Source organism: Ctenopharyngodon idella, chromosome 2 (assembly GCF_019924925.1).
Source record: "Ctenopharyngodon idella isolate HZGC_01 chromosome 2, HZGC01, whole genome shotgun sequence".
NCBI classification, from domain to species: domain Eukaryota; kingdom Metazoa; phylum Chordata; class Actinopteri; order Cypriniformes; family Xenocyprididae; genus Ctenopharyngodon; species Ctenopharyngodon idella.
In genome coordinates this window covers 17,535,553-17,555,491 of record NC_067221.1, presented here as the reverse complement: position 1 = coordinate 17,555,491, position 19,939 = coordinate 17,535,553, and the positions used below count along the sequence as shown (strand labels likewise).

At 35.3% G+C, this 19,939-nt stretch overlaps 2 protein-coding genes across 2 annotated transcripts; both read right to left on the bottom strand.

Annotated features, from left to right (window-relative positions):
* Positions 1 to 91: 91 nt before the first annotated feature.
* ppp1r7 (protein phosphatase 1, regulatory (inhibitor) subunit 7) lies at positions 92 to 6,097 on the bottom strand. Its single transcript, XM_051918157.1, has 10 exons — positions 5,968 to 6,097; positions 5,152 to 5,247; positions 5,003 to 5,058; positions 4,851 to 4,916; positions 4,569 to 4,699; positions 3,379 to 3,541; positions 3,117 to 3,233; positions 2,920 to 3,024; positions 2,468 to 2,554; positions 92 to 1,432 (listed from the first exon to the last, which is right to left on the bottom strand). Exons 1-10 carry the CDS (start codon positions 6,068 to 6,070, stop codon positions 1,256 to 1,258), a joined length of 1,101 nt encoding a protein of 366 aa, XP_051774117.1. The 5' UTR covers positions 6,071 to 6,097; the 3' UTR covers positions 92 to 1,255.
* Positions 6,098 to 6,401: 304 nt separating this feature from the next.
* On the bottom strand, positions 6,402 to 19,258 carry gk5 (glycerol kinase 5). The gene is made up of 16 exons (XM_051918147.1): positions 18,651 to 19,258; positions 18,462 to 18,555; positions 16,932 to 17,007; positions 16,753 to 16,846; positions 14,339 to 14,470; positions 14,178 to 14,253; positions 12,535 to 12,596; positions 11,783 to 11,856; positions 11,630 to 11,690; positions 11,331 to 11,457; positions 10,860 to 10,964; positions 10,503 to 10,597; positions 10,264 to 10,367; positions 8,529 to 8,588; positions 8,310 to 8,443; positions 6,402 to 7,679 (listed from the first exon to the last, which is right to left on the bottom strand). Exons 1-16 carry the CDS (start codon positions 18,777 to 18,779, stop codon positions 7,513 to 7,515), a joined length of 1,590 nt encoding a protein of 529 aa, XP_051774107.1. The 5' UTR covers positions 18,780 to 19,258; the 3' UTR covers positions 6,402 to 7,512.
* Between the last annotated feature and the right edge of the window lie 681 nt (positions 19,259 to 19,939).

Genomic DNA, 19,939 nt, shown 5'->3' with positions numbered 1-19,939 from the left:
TCGATGTAATTGTCAATGTATAGTGAGTTACATTGTGAAATGAGAGGTAACCTGCGCATCCTGAATGCAAAACAAGTGTCTGAAGAATGAGCACTGTTCAAATTCAGTTTATTATTTATAGTACATTCAATTCTGAAACAGTCAACTAAGCTTTGAAAACAAAGTGAACATTTGAGCAAATTAAAAGCAATCCTATGCAGTTGTTTTTATTCCCTTTTAAAGGGGTTGGCTTCATTTTATACAGTATCAGCTGAGCCCTCTCAAGACCCCCCTACCACTGGTCAAATGGGAGTGGCCAAACAGAGTCACCACACTGTGGCCTCTTCCATTCACCTCCTACCAGGGGGGAGAAAATTACTCCTCAGGTCATGCATTAATATGAAGTGTGTGAATATTTTGAGTGCATGTGATATTTCCTTCTTCAAAAATCAGGTCTTCTTCAGGTCTAATAAAAACAATAGTGATCTACCTTGCTCTGTAGAACATCTAAAATGCCATAGACTCAAGATTGTGTAACATAACCTTAGTTTTAAAATGGAATTAATCTCTCATTGAGGGTGTTATTATATATTCATTATTAATGAAGAGTGAACAATATGCGGTCACATTTCTACTGCTAAAATTTTAACATACTGCTACAACCAAAAACAGAACTGATATGCAAACTGAATCATAACATATCACTCAAGGAAATAGTCCCTGATCACATCAAAGAGTAAGAACTTCCTCATAGCCGTCTTCAGTACCTGAATGCAATGTGACGTTTTTACCACCTCATTAAGTAAATAAGATCTCAACGCCTGATGTAAATTATACAGACAGAAATGTCTGACATTAGCCTATCACCTACGTGGATGCAGGAAGAGCAAAGGGACTAGAATGCAATCATTTCCTAGCCAAAATGCTAAGGGAAGTAAAGGTCAGCATTGATATATTTTCTGAGCAACAGGCGTCAGCTCCTATCAGCTCACACTTATCAGGTCTTAAACTGAAAATAAATTAACAAGCATTCACGCTATATTATAAGTCAGAGCATAGGTATATAGTCTCTGTGTGAGTAAAAGGTGCCGGCACATTGAATGGCAACATTTGGAGTGTAAGACTCTTTTTTGTTGTTGTTGTTAAAAAGTAAATAAAAGAGGTAAATAGGGCAGAAGGTGTGCATGAGGGAAATATGGTGGTGGTGCGTTTGTAATGCACAGTGGAGGGTTGGGTGAGGGAGGGCACAATGTGGCTGGGCAGGTGAAGTGGATGATTAGAAACGGATGAAGGTGGCATCGATCTGCCTGACACTGGGAAGCGCCAACATGATCTTGCGTCTGTATTGAGGGTCCTTCTGCAGGGGGTTTCTCTCCAGATAGACAGTCTCTAGACCTTTGGCGTTCTTGAGTTCGTCCAAGTCTGCCCAGTTATCTATCTGGTTGTCATTCATCTGTATAAGAGAGAATAAGAAAACTAATTTGAAAGCTTCAAGGGCGTTAAGGATTTCCAACTTTTTAGAGGAAGAAAAAAAATAATATTAGCATAATGACAATGTGTTTTTTTGTTGTTGTAGTTATTGATAATTGTTATAAATGTGACCCTGGACCACAAAACCATTCATAAGGGTCAACTTTTTATAATTGAGATTTATACATCATCTGAAAGCTGAATGAATAAGCTTTCCATTGATGTAAGGTTTGTTAGGATAATATTTGGCCGAGTTATATACTGGAATCTGAGGGTGCAAAAAAAATCTAAATATTGAGAAAATTGCCTTTAAAGTTGTCCAAATGAAGTCCTTAATGCATATCCACTCACAAAAATTTTTTTTTTGATATATATACACAGCAGGAAATTTACAAAATATCTTCATGGAACATGATCTTCAATTAATATCCTGATGATTTTTGACATAAAAGAAAATTGGATAATTTTGACCCATACAATGTATTGTTGGCTATTGCTACAAATATACCTGTGCGACTTATGACTGGTTTTGTGGTCCAGGGACACAAATAATAATAGTATTATAAATTGATACTCATAACTGATACCGTTCAAAAGCTTAATATCGGTATAACTTTTTGTTTTTGAAAGTCTCTTATGCTCACAAATGCTGAATTTATATGATTAAAAATACAGTAAAACAGTGATATTGTGAAATATAACTCAAATTATTCCTATAAAAATTATTCCTGTGATGGCAAAGCTGAATTTTCAGCATCATTACTCCAGTCTTCATGAGTCACATGATCCTTCAGAAATAATTCTAAAATGTGCTGATTTGCAAAAGAACAGCATCTATTTAAAAATAAAAAAATCTTTTTGATCAATTTAATGCATCCTTGCTGAATAAAAGTATTAATTTCCTTAAAAATAATAATTCTTACTGACCCCAAACTTTTGAACAGTAGTGTATATTTTGTATTTACATATAGTATTCTGTACATAAATTGTACAAACATTAAACCTTTTTCTTTCTTACCCAAAATTCTTTTAAATCAGTCAAATGGCTGATATTTTCAATCTTTTTTATCCTGTTTGCAGCGATGTCCAAAGTTGTCAGCTTTTTCTAAAAAATAAAGAGGGGAAGATGAAAGATCTGTATATTCTAACACGAAAATATTCTGGGACGGATAAAAATAAAACCAGTTAGATGTGACGACAGATCAGAACACAAAGAAAGCCCCTGTGGAGTAAAGGTGCAGTGGAGAGGCACAGAACTTCAAAAAAGCTGGAGAAATGGGAAAATTAAGCATTAAAACTACTAGATACTCGACAGCTTCTTATGATGACTACAGATATTTGACAAGTTTGTAAACCACCACTCAGTCACAAATATTTTTGCAAGTTATCATTTCAGAGAATATCTTATGGATAAACGTTGAATTGACAGGAAAAAGTACTGCATCCATGAGCAACCATGGTAGATCTTACATTGTTCTCCAGGCCCTCCATGACTTCAATGCCATTATGACTCAAGTAAAGCTCTCGCAGGTTCACAAGATTCTGGAGTCCCTCCAACTTCGTGATGCGGTTACTCTGTAAGGCAGGAGCAGATGTTATAACACCAACAAAGAAGGTAAATATGGCTAAAAAAAAAAAAAAAAAAGCACTTCCTATCGCAAACGCACCTGGATACTAAGAACTGTCAGATTGTGCAATCCATCAAGGTTCTGTAGTTGAGTGATTTTATTCGTGCCAAGGAACAAACTCTCCAAAGAACTCAGAGAGTCCAGATTCTCAATAACCTAAAATTTAGATAACAAAATGTAAGTATTTACATGCCTAAAATTCAAGCATGAAAACACACCCACAGTATGAAGAGAGAAATGTTAAGTAAGCAAAGAAGAATATATAGCATGTAAAGAGCAGATGTGGTCTTGGATATCTCACCCTGATGCGGTTAGAGCCCAGCTCAAGCATCTGGAGGCTCGTCAGGTGATCGAGGTTGGCAATGCTTGTAATCTTATTATGAAGCAAAAAGAGCTTCTTGACTTTTGTGAGACTATCCAATCCCTCAATCTTCCTCAATAAGTTGAATGATACATCTAGCTGCCTGCAAATCACGATCACAAATGAGAAAACTGCATGCAGCAACTCTTTTAAAAGCTTATTATTTGTTCTTTATGAATTCTTCAAATAAAAGAAATGATAAAAATATTTACAAATCCAGTTTTTAAAGTTCTTAAAATGTACTCTTTGCATTCATGTTGTTTTCGTATGGTTTTGAAAAACATTTTCTCATTGCTCTCTTATGATATTTTTTCCTGTTTCAATGTTTTTTTTTTTTTGTTGCTAAATGTCAGTTGCACCACATGACTTTGATTTGGTGGACACATTTTAAAAATAATAATCAAGATTCAACAAAAGATGTTAAACGATTATGCCAAAATACTTGAGGTTCTTTTTTCAAGATTTTTTTATTTTCTTAACAAATTTTTTTTTCTTCATTATGATATCAGGGAAATTAGTCTGACATCTGTGTCCCCCCCAAAATATCACAAGGAATCTGAATACAGTAATTAAAAACATGCTCATTATAAATAAGGTGTATTCAAGAGGTGTTGGTACAGTCTCTTATGCTTACCAAGGCTGCATTTATGATCAAAAATACAGTAAAAACACAGTAATACTGCGAAATATTATTACAATTTAAAATAACTGTTTTCTATTTAAATATATTTTTAAAATGTAATTTATTCCTGTTATGTAAAGCTGGATTTTCAGCATCATTACTCCAGTCTTAAATGTCACATGATACTTCAGATATCATTTTAATATGCTGATTTGCTGCTTAAGAATTTTTCAGGATTCTCTGAGGAATATAAAGTTTAAAAACAGCATTTATTTGGAATATAATTTTTTTTGTAACATTATACATTTTTAATGTCAATTTTAATCAATTTAATGTATCCTTGCTAAATAAAAGTATTAATTACATAAAAAACTGTAACATTAAACTATAAAATCTAATACTTTATACGGATTTCAAACAGTAGTGTTTAAATTACATTTTTTATGTACTTTTAAAAATAAATAAATAAATAAATGAATAGGTCTGGACAAAATAATGTCTGACTTACTCGAGCTCTGTTAGGGTATGAAGATTCTCTAGTTTACGGATCTGGTTGTCATAAAGATCAAGTTCCTTTAATGAGACGAGGCTGTCCAAATTCTCAATCCGTTTGATGAGGTTTTGTCTGAGTGAAATTGTCTGATGGTGGAAACAAAGAAAATGACTCATTTAAGATTTGTAATAGGCATAATTGATACTGTAAATAAAGAACTGTACACAAATCTTTATCCAGTTACTATGTAACTCTACTACATCAATTATCTAAAGAAACAGTATTTGATACCCTCACCTTTGCCTTCTGGAGAACCTCCAGACCTTCGATCTTCCCAATGCGACAGTGGACCAGATCCACATCCTAAATAAATAAGACGCAATGAATCATAGTGCTAATAACACCATCTGTCTAAACTCTCTAAAAAAACAAACAGCTTCCTCAGTCACCTCTTCATCTGGGTCTAAGGTTATAGTGTCCATGTCAACAGGTGACTCTTCAGGTACTAAAAGGGAATGTGAGATAAGTAGGTAAGGAAACAGATCTGGAGAATAAAGATAATATTTTAATCGTTTCCCTCAAACTTATTCCCTCTTACCAGTTGAAGGGGCTTGCAGAGAGTCGACCTCTCCATTAAGACTCCTCCTCTTGGTCTCATCATCACCTGATTCCTCAGACTCACCCCTCCTGTCAACTTTAAATCACAGCTTATAATATTTTTTTATGTTTTTAGGGCACACCCACAGTACCAACCTGCTTACAAAATGCCACTGCTGTTATCTGAGTCAAATATTATTGATGGCCCGTACTTTAATATGAAAGCACTATTTCAAAGCCTCCATCTATTAAATGAGCCCATCCCACACACACCCTCATCCCACAGCAGCAGCATGCTAGCAAATTGTGCTGATACAGCAGCTGGAAACAAATCGAGGCATCAAGAAAAGCTCGATTTGTTACGTCTGATAGCTCACATTCATGTTCTCCTACACTTTATCCATCTGAACAGGTGAGACTTTGACAGGTAATGTGAGCTGGTGGGCTACGTTAGCTAACATGTAAGGTGTGCTGGCATTGACGCCCTGCACACTATTATACAAACAGCCAAAAAGAGGTCTGTACTAAATAAAGGCATTTAAACACACTGAAAAGAAACATCAAGAAACGAAGCATTTTTTAATCGCCATTTCATGCGTGCAGATTATAAGAGTAACGGTATCTTTAGTTAGCTGTGTGATAAACGTAAACAATCACACATTCCAGACTGAATGAATGGTAAGAGGACACTAAAATATGAACTGATTAAAAATAAAAGCTCAGCTTGTGTACAAAGGCTGAAAGCAAAAGGAATAATCTCTGCTTTATTAAATGCTCCTTTGAACACAAATCATTAAAAACAGAGAAGTCCGCTCACCTTCCATCTCTTGAGGCTCTCCGACAGATAAAGTCGCCATTTTTGCTCTAGATCCGCCCACTTCACTAGATGATTGACACCTGGATCCACCAATAGAAGACATGGAAGCCGTTTCCTACGCCCATGGGCTATAAATAATTACGATTATATAATAAATTGAATGCGCGACAAAACCAAACGCAAATAATAAAACAAATATTTTTTTAAGATTATTTCTTGTTCATACCAATTTATCCTTTACATATATAATTGTAAGACTATTTTAATGAAAGTACTACTGTAACTAACAATTTTAGACCCATACATTATATGAGTATCAGGACTTTAGTCTTTAGTTCATTTTAGTAATTATTAAAAATGTAACGTTTTACCCATTGACCCCCACACTGAAAACCTTGGATTTTTTGCAGGACACAATTTATTTGCACACAATCTGACATTAAAATGGCATATTGAAAATTTATTAAAACAAATAATTTCACATACTGACATGAAACATGGCACAATGTTAAGAGTTCTTTGAAAGTCTATTCATAAAATACATTTTTCTTTATAGCAAATATCAGTCTATTCTTTCTTTGAAACCCTGATTATCAACCTATGATATTACAGTTTCACAGTTACTTAATTACTACAGTTGAATGTATTATATCATTAGCCACAGATGATAGTATCAAGTGGAAACTGCAACACTGCTATAGTTTGTATAAAAACAAGTAATAGCAGGTTGGATGCTTTAAGTCAGGGAGAAAAAAAACAAAACAAAAAACACACACTAGGAAATATAGCACTTCAGGTAACAAGTTTTCCATGTTTGCAGCATTGTCTTTGTATTAAGAGGTACATTTAATATAAAAAATAACCTATAATGTCAGGACTATATGTGCAATTAGAAAATATCAACTAAAATTACATGAAAATTACAATATCATCAATGAATGCTTGTATTCATTGCCATACACTACTAATGGATGAACAATGTGTGTTAATAAAAGTGAGAAAGAGCATTAAGTTTCACTTACTCCCATCCTATCTATGTAAACAACATACATAAAATTACTATAATTCTCTCAGGGTGAGATGTCAATTTGGGAGATGAGTAATCAGGTTACCTCACTGAGAATCTCTCATTCAAAAGCACCTCATTAAGGCACAGTTAAATAAATTAATTTGTTCATTTTTATTTAAAAAAAAAAACAGTAGTCAGATAAAGGCACTGATTGATTTTCAGTGCCTAATGGCTTAAGTATTGATTGGCAAAATCATAAAACTACATCTATCTTATTCTAAAGTAGGAATTGTGCAGCAGCCTGCCACCTCATCATCATAATACTACTGGATTCACAGCTGAGCGACTTTGATTTGCACAAACAAGTCGTAAATCTGTAAAACTCCTTGTGATTAGGCAAGACTCATAAACTGTAATCATAAACCACTGATCTGCAAGTTTCCAAATGCAGATAGGAAATCATACTGTTCAAGTGTTTTTCCTCAGTGAGAAGGAGAATCACCCCACACCTGTTTACAGAATAAACTTGTGGTAAATCAGGGCTGGCTGTACCAGTGCATGGATCGCTGAAGAGCCCTCTCCCAGCTCTGCAGGACAGCTCTGTATTGGCCTCCCTTGTCCCCTTCTGCTTTACTCCTTCTGGGAAGGAAATGTTGGTCAGTGGTCAAAAGCTTCTTCAGCTCCTCTTGGCTCCTCCAGTAGCCTACAGGACAATTCAGAATAAAATGGGCAGATTAACTCTGTAAAGCCTGACATATGAAATAATAATAATAAATAATATTTAATAATATTAAATGTAACCGTTTAATAAACCAAAACAAAAGTTTTGTTGAGTATCATATTTGATACATCAGGCTTTTATGGCTCATATAGTATGAAATAAGAGGAGGAAAAAACTCCTTAATTTTATTTAGAGGCCCAAACTGAGCAAAAATATGAAATTCTGATAGCTTGTAATGTAAACTATTGAGATCTTTAACAGCGCTGCAGACTAGTTAAAATATCAGTTGCCACTATATCTCCCATAAAATGTCTTGAGATATTTCAAATGTTTAGTTTTATGATCAAAGCTTTTAATAATTACATTTAAAGGCCTTTTACTTGCCAAAAAAAGTATAAACTATCAATCAGATGACAGACGACATGTAGTAGATTGTGTACAACAGGTTTTTCAGCAAAGACTTGATCATGTTAATTATTTAGAGGCTTTAGAAATGTGCATATCAAATACGATACAGAAGGCTTTATATGGTTTATAGAGTTGATAGAATCGGATTAAGCCTAAATTAGTAATCAGTTTATTTGCTGCACTATAATGTGTTTTTTTCCTTACCTGTTCCTAGTCCCGCAACAAAAGCAGCTCCAAGGCAGGACATGTCAAAGTGACATGGACGTGCTATCTTGCGCCCCAACAGATCAGCAGTCAGCTGCATGATGAAATCATTTGTGCATACACCTCCATCTGCCCTATAAATGTGTAGAAATATACGAAAGTTCAGACAGGTAGGATTAGTCTATGACACAAGACAGAGAAATGGGGTGAGACCCTCACCTGATTTTAGTAATGGGAATACGTGTTTCCCTAAGCATGACATCAAAGAGCTGCTTGTTCCTGAAAATCAGAATCAGAATTGCTGTTATTTGCCAGTATGTACTTGGTATGAGAAATACATGAACCACATAAGCAGGTAATGACTAGAGATGCACTAGTATTAAAACTGTGGTCATTACCTATAGGTCCATTACAGCCAACTATTTTATGTTTTGGCAAATTGGTGGCTATTTGTATGAATTTGCATCTGTACATTTTCATACAACCTTCTCATGGCCCACTGAAGGTTAGATTTATAGTGTTGGACCCTATATACTTCATGCTTACTTTAAAAAAAAAAAAAAAAAAAAAATGTCTTCATTTGAAATTAAAATGTATACATTTATATGAAATTGCTTGTAAACTTGTAAAATAGGTTTTCTCATGAGATGGGATTGGATAAGTCAATAATTATTATTACGACGGGCAAAGATACCAGCTGAGGAGTGAAGTAGAAACAGAACAACACGAAAAGAAAAATATGCAGGGGGGTATTCCAGAAAGCAGGTTATGCGACTTACCGGGTAAGTTTACTCAGAGTAAACGGATAACCTCCGGTTTTCGGTTCCAAAACCTGAGGCAAATTTCAGGGTATGCAAGTAGCCATAACAGCTTATTCTTTGAACATAACCTGCTCCAGAGCAGGTTTTGGAACCGGCATACCTCGAGTAAGCAAGGTTTGGGTTAATCAACTGAGAGTTCAAGGTATATGTGACGGTAATTTAACCTTGCTTTCTGGGCTTTTGAGTTCGGCCCCCAGGCCAAAAAAAAAAAAAAAAAAAAAAAAAATGCATTGCCAATATTTGTCTGACATTCATTGTAAATATTTAATTTAGGTTTATTTAAGTCACCATGAGATCAAAATTCTTTCTTGCTTTTTTTATAGAATGTTGCAGTGTTATGCAGTGTTATAAATGATTTATCCGTGCACATCATTATTTTTATTATTAATTATTTTGTTATATAATTCATGTGCCCTCGTAATCTTTATTAAAAATATCTTCCCCTCTCTCTTGCAGTGGCATTCTCTCTGATGATGTTTACTGGCACAAGGGCGGGACAACCTGTCACTCATATGAGATCACAGCAATAGCAAACCACAACCATCTAATCAATTACTGGTGGACAAAATCAAGTCCCACCCTACATATTTTCAAAAAGCCATTTGACTCTGATATACAGTACGTCGCAATAGAGAAGAAAAGACTATCGCAACTTCCGTTTGATGCAGACTTCGATAAATCTGGGAAAACAGTGTTAAATATCGAGCTAAATCCTAAACACATATGGTTGAGGACAAAGTCTATTTACACTGTTTTGCAGTTACCAAATATTTTCATTTCCACAGATGTTAGTTAATCATTTAAGTAGGTTATCTTAGGTTTTACCAGAACAGGAATAATAACAGATGATCTGAGGCAATCCAGCACTATGTATATGAGCACATATTGATGATTTGGCTAACACAGTGTTTCAGTGTAGTTGGTCATATACTAAAAGTTAATACTAGAAATTAACTTTTGTTTTGGTTTAATTAAGGGGCAATATTTGCCCATTTTTTCCCAAGCCCTGGTTAATTTCTGACCTTGACACAATCCGTCCCTTCTGCCTTCTCATAACTTTAACAGATCATATTCTTTGATCATTGAGAGATCTTGCAAGCATCAAATCTTGCAAGCAGCTTTGCTCAGCTCACCTGAATGCTATAGACTCCAGAATGGCTCGGACCAGGTGTCTCTTGGTTGTGGAAGGTTTTAAGCCCATAAAAGAGGCACAAGCTTTAGGATCATTCAGAGGGGCCTGTGGCACAAAAACAAACATAACAAATCCATGAGATGAACTATGAGTTAAAAACCGTGTAGACATATACATACAAAAGACCAGCATGTATAGGCAACAATGAAAGTCAAATATCACAAACACACATAAACACACCTGTAAGCCATTGAAAGAAGGCACAAAATACACGCCATCTGAGTCTTCCACACTAGTGGCTATGGTTTCTGTCTCCTTCACATCAGAAAAGAGCTCTGTAAGACAAAGAAGTTACACTACAATAATAGAATTACAACAACAAAATAACTGGGTCACCAAGCGATCTTCAGCATTTTATTTTTTTTTTTTCCAAGTTATATTCAAGTTAAATAATTTATCATAATGTAGTTGAGTGTGTATCTACAATCTTCAATGGTTCTTTTTGTATTTATGTAGTGGAAAAATACATATTGATATTAAGGGATATGTGTAGGCTTAATATTTTGCAAGAAAATGTTTATTAGTCAGCCTCCTCACCTAGATCCTGTGCCCATTTAATTGCAGCACCTGTTCCAGCAGCATTGCCTTCAGCCAGATACACAACATCAGCACCGATCTTCCAGCCCACCAGTGGATAAAGGCCTATTCAGAAAACACATGATACGGACCACATGAAAAAGAAAAGGGGGACAAACAAATGGACACATCAGTGTCTCCTTTCTAACTGATCACACAGATCCATCATGAGTCACTTCATGCCCTAAACTGCTGTTTCCAGTTATGTACACCGCTGTATAAAATGTTTTTGAAAGAAGCCTCTTATGCTCACCAAGGCTACATTTTTTTTTTTTTTTTAATTTTTTAGCAAAACTTTGTCTAAAATTGTTGTGAGTTTCTGTGTAGTTGGTTTAGTAGTACTAGTTCTAGTGGATTATTATTAGTAGTTCTTTTAAAGCTGAATATTGTGAGCGTATTAGTCAAGATAAGATCAGCACTGGAATGTCATACCGGCAACAGACGTGTGTGGTTTGTTTCCTGTATTGATGTCCATGAAGGTCCCAGTGCCCATAGTAATTTTCACATCTCCAGTGTCAAAACAGCATTCTCCAAACATGGCTGCTTGTTGATCCGCCATCTGTGACAAAGACATGACAGGTAAGGTTGTGGCAACAAACACAATCAAGTGCATGTCATTTAAAAAAAAAAAAAAAAAAAAAAAACACTGGCACTTTCACAGAATTGTTAATTAACCTGTATTGTCTTTACAAATAAATCATGTAAAAATGCATGACAACAATTATACTCACAACAGACATGATTGGGATGGGCACCCCGAATATGGATGGATCACATGAGCCAAATTTATGACTAAATACAAGAAAAGAGAGCATTAATTATTTAGTCAAGAGTGCATTAAAAGTATTCTGGAAATATTGGAGCAAGACAGGGTGCATGAGTACCTCGTGTTCTGCACCCTGGGAAGGATGGAGAGAGGTATAGAGAGGAGTGAGCAAAGAAACCCACTCCAGCACATCTGACGATTACACAAACACACACTATGAGCACAGTCAGCATCCTATGAACAAGCACCACTTACAGAAACACGTTCTAAGACAATATATGGACAAAATATGAAAAAAAACACAAACACAGATACACAAGGGCAGCCCTAAAAGGATAATTCCCCCCCCCCACCCCCCCCTAATCTTACATTCAATCACTGTTGACTATGTCCTTTATGTTTAAACGTTTGATTCACAAACAATAATTTGGATGAAATCTTTCGCAAACAGTTGTTTCACAAGAAAAAAATTGATGAAAAAGATTTGCAAATGAATTATTTTCAAACAAAAGAAAAAACTGTTAAAAAATGTTTCATCACAAAATTAAAAATTAAAAAAATGTATTATTTTCTATGACAGAGGGGAAATTAAAATTTTAAATGATTTAAATTTTGTCTGGGTTCTCAAACAAAGCCACTGTTTATTAAAGATAATCGTTCTTTTTGTGTTCCATTTAAGATGGAAAGTTGTACAGGTTTGGAACATGAGTAAATGATGACAGAATGACCATTTTTGGGTGCACTATACCTTTAACTGTCTATTTGTCTATCTCTCAAGGCACATGTGTTTGTACTCAAGTCCACAATCCAAAGGTAATGATCAGATAACAACAATTACACAAATATAGTAATCGGACAGCTGTAACTGACCTGATAGGAATCAAATATTGCTGTTGTACTGGCATTAGAGTAATCTGTAGCATGAACCAGGCCTGCAAACAAACAATAAAACATAACAGAACTTTTTAAAGATATGCCGAGCTGAGCTCTAAAATAAGGGACTTTTCCTGGTCTTCAAGAAGTTCAGATTTGTACTCACCCTGTCAACAGTTTCACTGACCTGCTAAAGCTATTTATAGCCAGAGCTGTTTTTACCAACTTATTTTTATGTGTGACAAAATTATATAGATATTTTCCATTATATGTTTAAGCTTTAATGCATCTCCATGACAGCCATAAATTCATAAAAACTGATTTTTATATATGGCTGTTTATAATTTGCAAGCCATTATAACTAATGCTTCAAAGAAAAATATATCTTTGTTACTGTTCAAGTACAATTTGCATTCAATACATCACAGAAAACCACAAATGGGCATGTACAAATTCAAAAATGTGTACCAGTTTAGGGCCAAGTAAGACATTTCTTTCTATTTCTTTCTATTCATCAAAGAATCCTGAAAAAAAAAGTATTACGGTTTCTAGAGTACTAGAGTAGTGATGCTGAAAATTCAGCTTTACCATCACGGGAATAAATTACATTTTAAAATATATTAAAACAGAACAGGGTTATTTTAAATTGTAATAATATTTCACAATATCACTATTTTTACATCAAATAAATGCAGACTTAGTGAGCATAACAGACTCTTTCAAAAACATTTAAAAATATTACAGACCCCAAACTTTTGAATGGTAGTTTATGTGATCAGTGAATGCAAAATACAACCAAATAGCCTGAAACAATCTCACACTGGCTCCTGGTCATCCTTATTAATGATGAGCCAAGTTGGAAAATAATAAGTACTGTAAAATGATAGTCATCACTGTAGATATGACTGCATATGATTATCTACTCATAAACACTGGTGGGACATTCACCTTTGCCAAGAATTGTGGTTAAACTGCTTTCTAAGAATAGTGTCAGTCAGTAATGTAAGATGTCATATCGGTCGCATGCTTTCATTGAGCAGATCACTATGAAGAGCCTCTTACAAATCCAACTCCTTTTATTTCTGCAAGCTCTCAAAAGCCTTGTTCAGACTGTCAGTCCAAATCCAAATTTTGTGCATATCTGACTGGAATCCCATGATATTTAGCAAGTGTGACCGACATTTATAAAAAAAAAAAAAAAAAAATATTCACATGAAATACAATTTTTACAAATCCGTTTCAAGCTACATTCATATGTGGTTTGGAATCCTATTCAAATCACATTTCAAATCAGTTTCAGTCTGACTGCTCTAATCTGTTTTCGCTGTTCTGCCTGTATCACATTGTCACGGCAAGTAAAATGTAAACATGACAGACATTGTTGTAGGAAACATGCTAAAAGTTGTTGCAGAGACAAGGCTGTGTTGTTGCGAAGAGCAGGTTGAGCAGTTTGGACAGTCAAACATTTAGATCATATTCCAATCAGATGAACAAATATCGGATTTGGACTGACAGTGTGAACATAGTCAAAGGAATCCAGCCAGAGTACCATGCACTCTGAGATCTGATTTCCACTGTTCAGATGATTTCTAGAAAATAGGATCTATCAATTTATGAGTTTTTCATAATGAAACAGCCACCTTTAGTGAGTTTGTACAGCAGCCACGTGTCTATGGTCCCAAAATAACAGGAACCGTCTTCGACTGCCTCCCGCAACTGAGGAGAGAGAAGGGTAGGTTAAAAGTACCTGTCCTAGAAAAGACAAATACTGAATGCCATATTTAAAGTAGTCCTGGTTTACCTGAGGGATATTGTTCAAGGCCCAGACAAGACGTAGTGACACATGTTGGGTAGTAAAAACTACCAAACTGGCTGCAAGGAACCGCTTTTGTCTGGTGAGGAAGTGCAGCATCTTCGTCACCCCATGTACTGTCTGTCATAACACATACATGCAAATAAATATGCTGTTAAAGTCACCATAAAATCAAAATTGACAATTCGTACTTTTTACGGAAAATTGCAGTATTTATTTAAAAAGATTTATCCGTATACACATCTTTTTTTTTATTATTATTTCATGTGCCCTTGACTTTAATCAAAATAACTTCCCCTCCCTCCTGCAACGACAACACCTCCCTTCTCTGATGACTGGTTTTTGAGCGTGAGGGCGGGACAACCGTCACTCACATGAGATCACAGCAATAGCAAACCATAACAGTCCAATTCCTGATGGATAAAATCAAGTCCCACCCTAGATTTTTTTCTTGTTCAAGAAGCCATTTTACTCGGATATACGTCACTCACAAAAGGGAAGAATAGAAGATCGCATCTTCCATTTCATGCTGACTTTAAATATTTTAAAGTCCCCCTGTGGTGAAAATCAAGTTTTTAATGTTGTTTAAATGTCTGTGTGGTGTTTTTAACATGCTTTAAGACAAACCATGTGCAAATTCGTAAGTCAACACCATTGCTGAGTATTTTCTCTTTAAAACTGCAGTGATCTACAGACAGTTTCAAAAACGTGGTTTGAGATCGCTGGTGTTTCTGACGTCACAAACATGTTGTAACCAATCACGTCAACGTGCCAGCAGGCTTTAGCATATCATTACTATGCTGCGAAGCAAGGGAGTCTCAAGAGAAGCCAGGTTATCCCAGTAAATTTTTCTGGTAATATGAAAAATCAGGCAGATTTAGCAATATAGCTGGTGAATGATGTATATTATGATGTTATGATGAACTATATGCCTTTCTCCACTGACGTTCTGAGTTGTTCAAAGCCTTTGTAAGGAAGGCGATTTTCAGAAGGCAGCTGTCTGCCCTGATGGCGAACGGGAACATTAGCAACACATCATTAGCTGTCAAGCAAAAGGCTAATCATATTAATTACCGTTATGAGATTGACGTTGTAAAGACCGATACCATTGTGCAGTGTTTACCTCAGTAAGTTGACCAAGTGGATCTCTGAGCTGGTGTGAGTGAGTGGAGGCGGGGCTAATTAGCATATTCATAGATCCACATATACTAAATGAAGCTAAGGTGTGGAGTTACATTCAAGCTATTTTAAGCCATTTAAACGTCCCATATGTGGATAGTACAGCAGTTGTGACAAAAAAAACCCTTAGAAGAACTCAAAAAAAGTAAAAAAGAAGCCCACCACCACCTTCTAGCCTGACCTCTGCCCTCTATGATAAGATAATGAAAACATTTTCCTCTCTGTTGAAACTTGTTCAAGAAGAACCAGTTTTACCTGTGACCACAAATACAGGGTCAGGGATGCTTAGAGCGAACTGTGATAACATGGGTCGTAATTTTCAAACTGACAAGATTTTGTCTCTGAAATGATGGGACAAAAACTAATCAATGTGAATGATGCAAACCATAGGAGCATTAACATGAAACTCAAACCAGTTCCTAAGGAGGGAATTCTGCTGACTCAAACTTGAACACTTTTAGTATGTGTCACAAAGATACTCACAGGCCAAATATTCCCATCCAAATTCACTGTCATCACCTTGCACAAAAATATCAGCAATCAATCTTCAAGAAGTCATAGAGGTTCTTGTTTCACTGCTGTATTGCTTATTTAGCTTACAGGACTTGGAATGAAACACTCACTCATTGATGTACACAATGAATGACAAACACTACGAACTGTCACAGTCCAAACAATACACACTTTGTTTGCAGTAATAAACTGCTGTACACTGTTATGTATTGACTGTTATTAAATTATACAGGCAATTGTTTAGCCATTTGGAGATTATTAGCATTAACTGTACCAACTCCTAAAAATTTACCAACAGCTTGGCAACCAATAATACATGGTTTCTGTTTTGTTTTGCATACATTTTGTATAAGCATTAATAGAACAATTTTGTTTCAAATTTATTTGATCAAAAATATAAAAACAGTAACTTTGTGAAATATTAATACAATTTAAAATAACTTTTTTGTTTTAATATATTTTAAAATGTAATTTATTCCTGTGATATTTTTTTTTTTTTCAGGATTATATGATAAATAGAAAGTTCAAAAGAACAGCATTTATCTGAAGTCTTTACTGTCACTTTTTATAAATTTATTGTGTCCTTGCTGAATAAAAGCATGTCGATTTAGGATGTGGTCATCTGGATCTGTTCCAGTGAATGGCTCAAGGTGAGTTTGAATTGAACAAATATGTCGACAAGGTGATGACATCATCCACAGAAGCCTTACCTTCATAGTACAGGACCCGTTCCACGATCTCACCAACTCGGCTGCCCTCAAGTCCTGCCAGGTGATGAAATTATGAAATGGTTTTCCTGTGTTTCTGGAGACAATAACAGAAAACAAGTCACCTCTGTCGGTCCACAGTGCTCTCTGTGGAGAAATCACAGGATTTAACATATACTAACTTGTCCCAGGTCATGAATGTTGCCCTCTGGGTTGAGATGCCAAGACCTTCCATTTGGCACATCTGTAAGCCTGAGTCTAAATCATAGAGAGAACGAAGAGGTTCCTGTCACTATTATAACCTCCATCAAACCTTTAAACTCAAGGACCAGCAACATTTACCACAGAGGTTCTAAACCTTTTTTTAACAACAAAGCCCCCTTTGTACTATTTAAAGGGATAGTTCACCCAAAAATTAAAAAAATTGTCATTTAATCACCCTCATGTCATTCCAAATCCATAAGACTTTTGTTCATTTCTGTCCCTCCATTGACAGTCTATGCCAGTGTTGTCCAACCACTGTGACAGGTTATCAGGTGTGCCGTGGAAAATGATCAAATTCCAAAAAATAAAAAATAAATGCTACAAATAAGATGATATTGTCTCTGTCAGGCAGAAACCTTGTATCTCTATATTTCGTCTCATTTTTTAAAAATGAATGCTTTTAGTCATTCTTTACATCTGTATGTGGGTTTTACAAATATTTAACCAAAGAAAAGCATTTAAAAGAGGTTGTCATCTAGTTGAAGAAAATATACCATTTTAAATATCCTGTCCAAAGCGTTTTAACTTTTATATCATAAGATTTTGGCTAAATGTATTCAACAATTAGAAAAACTAATCACCCATATAACTACAATAATAAATAATAAAAGCCTAAATTCAATATGTTCATTATATATAAAGCGATCGGGTCTCTTCAGAAAAATTTGGACTAAACCGCTCGGTAGTTGCGTAGACTATCAATGGAGGGACAGAAATCGCTCAGATTTCATTAAAATATCTTCATTTGTGTTTCGATGATGAACGATAGTCTTACGGGTTTTGAAGGACATGAGGGTGAGTAACTGATGACAGAAGTTTTATTTTTGGGTGAACTAACCCTTTAAGCTGACATATAGGCTAACTCTGATACTTCTGTTGCAATAAATATAAACTCAAAAATATGATGTCAGTTTATTGACAGTTCAACATCTTATTTTTAGTGCTTTTTTGCATTTTAATTGAGATTGTTATACAAGTAAATTTAAGACTTATTGAGGCCCTACTGGAAGTGGCTGTTTATGCTGGTCCAAGATGTAATTATAACATAAATATGTTGTTCATTAGTTTTAGTCACCGTTTTCTCATAAAAAAGTGACTAATTAGAGCGTTAAACATGCATTATAGGTGATGATTGTATATAACAACGGTTCAAAAAAAATTGTACATGCAGAAGACATAATAAACATGTTCTTGATTATCTTGCAACACCAGTGAAAATACTCAAATATTAGAAATATAAGTTTGATACCTAATATTTAATATTATACAGTTTATGTAAAACAAAAAAAAATCTAATGTTTGCAGTTTGCTATTTAAAATGCAGCATTTGACTAGCATGATTTGTTTGCATGATGCAATGACATTTATACATGTATAAAAGAGCCTAAATAGTTATTGGGGGCGCTGCATGCTTGTGTGATATTATATGCAGAATAAAGAAGCCTGACCTTGAACTGCTCCTTTGACTACAGTGACAAACCCTTTCCACAGTTCCTCAGGGTCAATCTCGACCCATCCAGGCTGAGGATACAGAAGGGACACCTGTAACGAAAAAGCTACTGTCAGATTTCACACATTGGAAGGCACTGACACAATCCTGTCAAGTCAGTCATTTCTGTCAACCTGCTGTCATTTACCTTCGAGGAGCAGGACCCCTTGATATTCGCACTCTTATCGTAAACATGGCACCTTATGGAAGTTGTTCCCACATCAACAGACAGAATGAAAGTCTCTCGTTTGCAGAACCCGTTTCTCTGTGTCCCCATTGCACAATGCGCTCATTCAGAAAGCCGATAAGATATTTGAGTCACCATGGCTGTGAGCAAGTCAAGGAGGATCCAAACTTCTAGTCAAATGATCCCGGTTTCAACTTTGCTCTGTAGACATTTGCGTTTCATTCCTCCAAAGACTTGAATGCCAAACTCTGACAGATTTTTATCCCGTTAAGAAAGCCGACTGAATGTGTTCACTTGATTGCTTTGAAGCTGTATTTTCAATGGACAAACAATAATCGAAAGCATGTATGTGTCCCCCAACTTTCCTATACTGTGGTCTCGCGCCCTATTTTAAATCGTCAAATGAAATATCTACAGTTGCCTTTTGAGTCTAAAACATTATGTTATTTACCTTAGTGGATGATAAAAGTTAACAAAAACTAGAAATACACCCGTCATCCTCTGTAAAGACAACAAAATACAGCGGGCGGTCGATTAAGTACGATTGTACAAATCAGTACGTCACATATCAGTCGATAGGTGTGGAGAGTTCTTAAAGAGACAGAGCACAATTATCAGAAGACAAAATGGTTTCTGAACTCTCATCCCGATGACGTCGCTGCGAAAAACCGGAAATATGTTAATAGAGCTGTTCAGAAAAATAGACTAAATATTGGAGTATTCTGTGAAAATACAATGTGATGCAAACTACTTGACTTTTTTCCTCAAATATGCATTTACTTGATTCATGATGTAATTCTTAACTGAGTGTGACGAGAACTTTTACATTTTCCACACTTCAGCATACAAATAAAAGAAGCCTAGGCTACATGTGTGCATATTTTAATGCAAATTAATGCAAATATTATTTGCAAATAGTTCAAAAATGATTATTTCCCAACTAGAATTAGACCTAGAATTTCCTTCACTGCTCTTTTTATTTATGCTTTATAAAAAATTGGTCCAGTCTTGTTGTACCTTTGTCTTTTTGTCTGATTTTAAAAAACTTTTTTGCTTCAAATCAAAGTTTGTAGTGTTGTAATTCACTTCCTAATTGGCTTGGTTCATTGCTTATAACTCTTTAACAAAGACTTTTTTAAAATCCCTATGGCAAAATGAATGAAAAAAATACTTCTGGAACTAGTGCCACTGAAAAAGGGGGCGGACAGCATACTACTCCTACTATTTCCGCCACAGAAAAATGTAATATA

What these genes read in the sequence shown, in the direction of transcription:
- gk5 (XM_051918147.1), bottom strand. Translation starts at nt 18,779, where the DNA reads ATGGGGACACAGAGAAACGGGTTCTGCAAACGAGAGACTTTCATTCTG. An exon ending in CAATATTTGATTCCTATCAG is followed by an intron (nt 11,857 to 12,534) that starts GTCAGTTACAGC and finishes TGTAATCGTCAG; the next exon opens with ATGTGCTGGAGTGGGTTTCT. An exon ending in CCATCCCAATCATGTCTGTT is followed by an intron (nt 11,458 to 11,629) that starts GTGAGTATAATT and finishes TCTTTGTCACAG; the next exon opens with ATGGCGGATCAACAAGCAGC.
- ppp1r7 (XM_051918157.1), bottom strand. Translation starts at nt 6,070, where the DNA reads ATGTCTTCTATTGGTGGATCCAGGTGTCAATCATCTAGTGAAGTGGGC. An exon ending in AGGTTCTCCAGAAGGCAAAG is followed by an intron (nt 4,700 to 4,850) that starts GTGAGGGTATCA and finishes TTCCACCATCAG; the next exon opens with ACAATTTCACTCAGACAAAA. An exon ending in TGACAGTTCTTAGTATCCAG is followed by an intron (nt 3,025 to 3,116) that starts GTGCGTTTGCGA and finishes CCTGCCTTACAG; the next exon opens with AGTAACCGCATCACGAAGTT.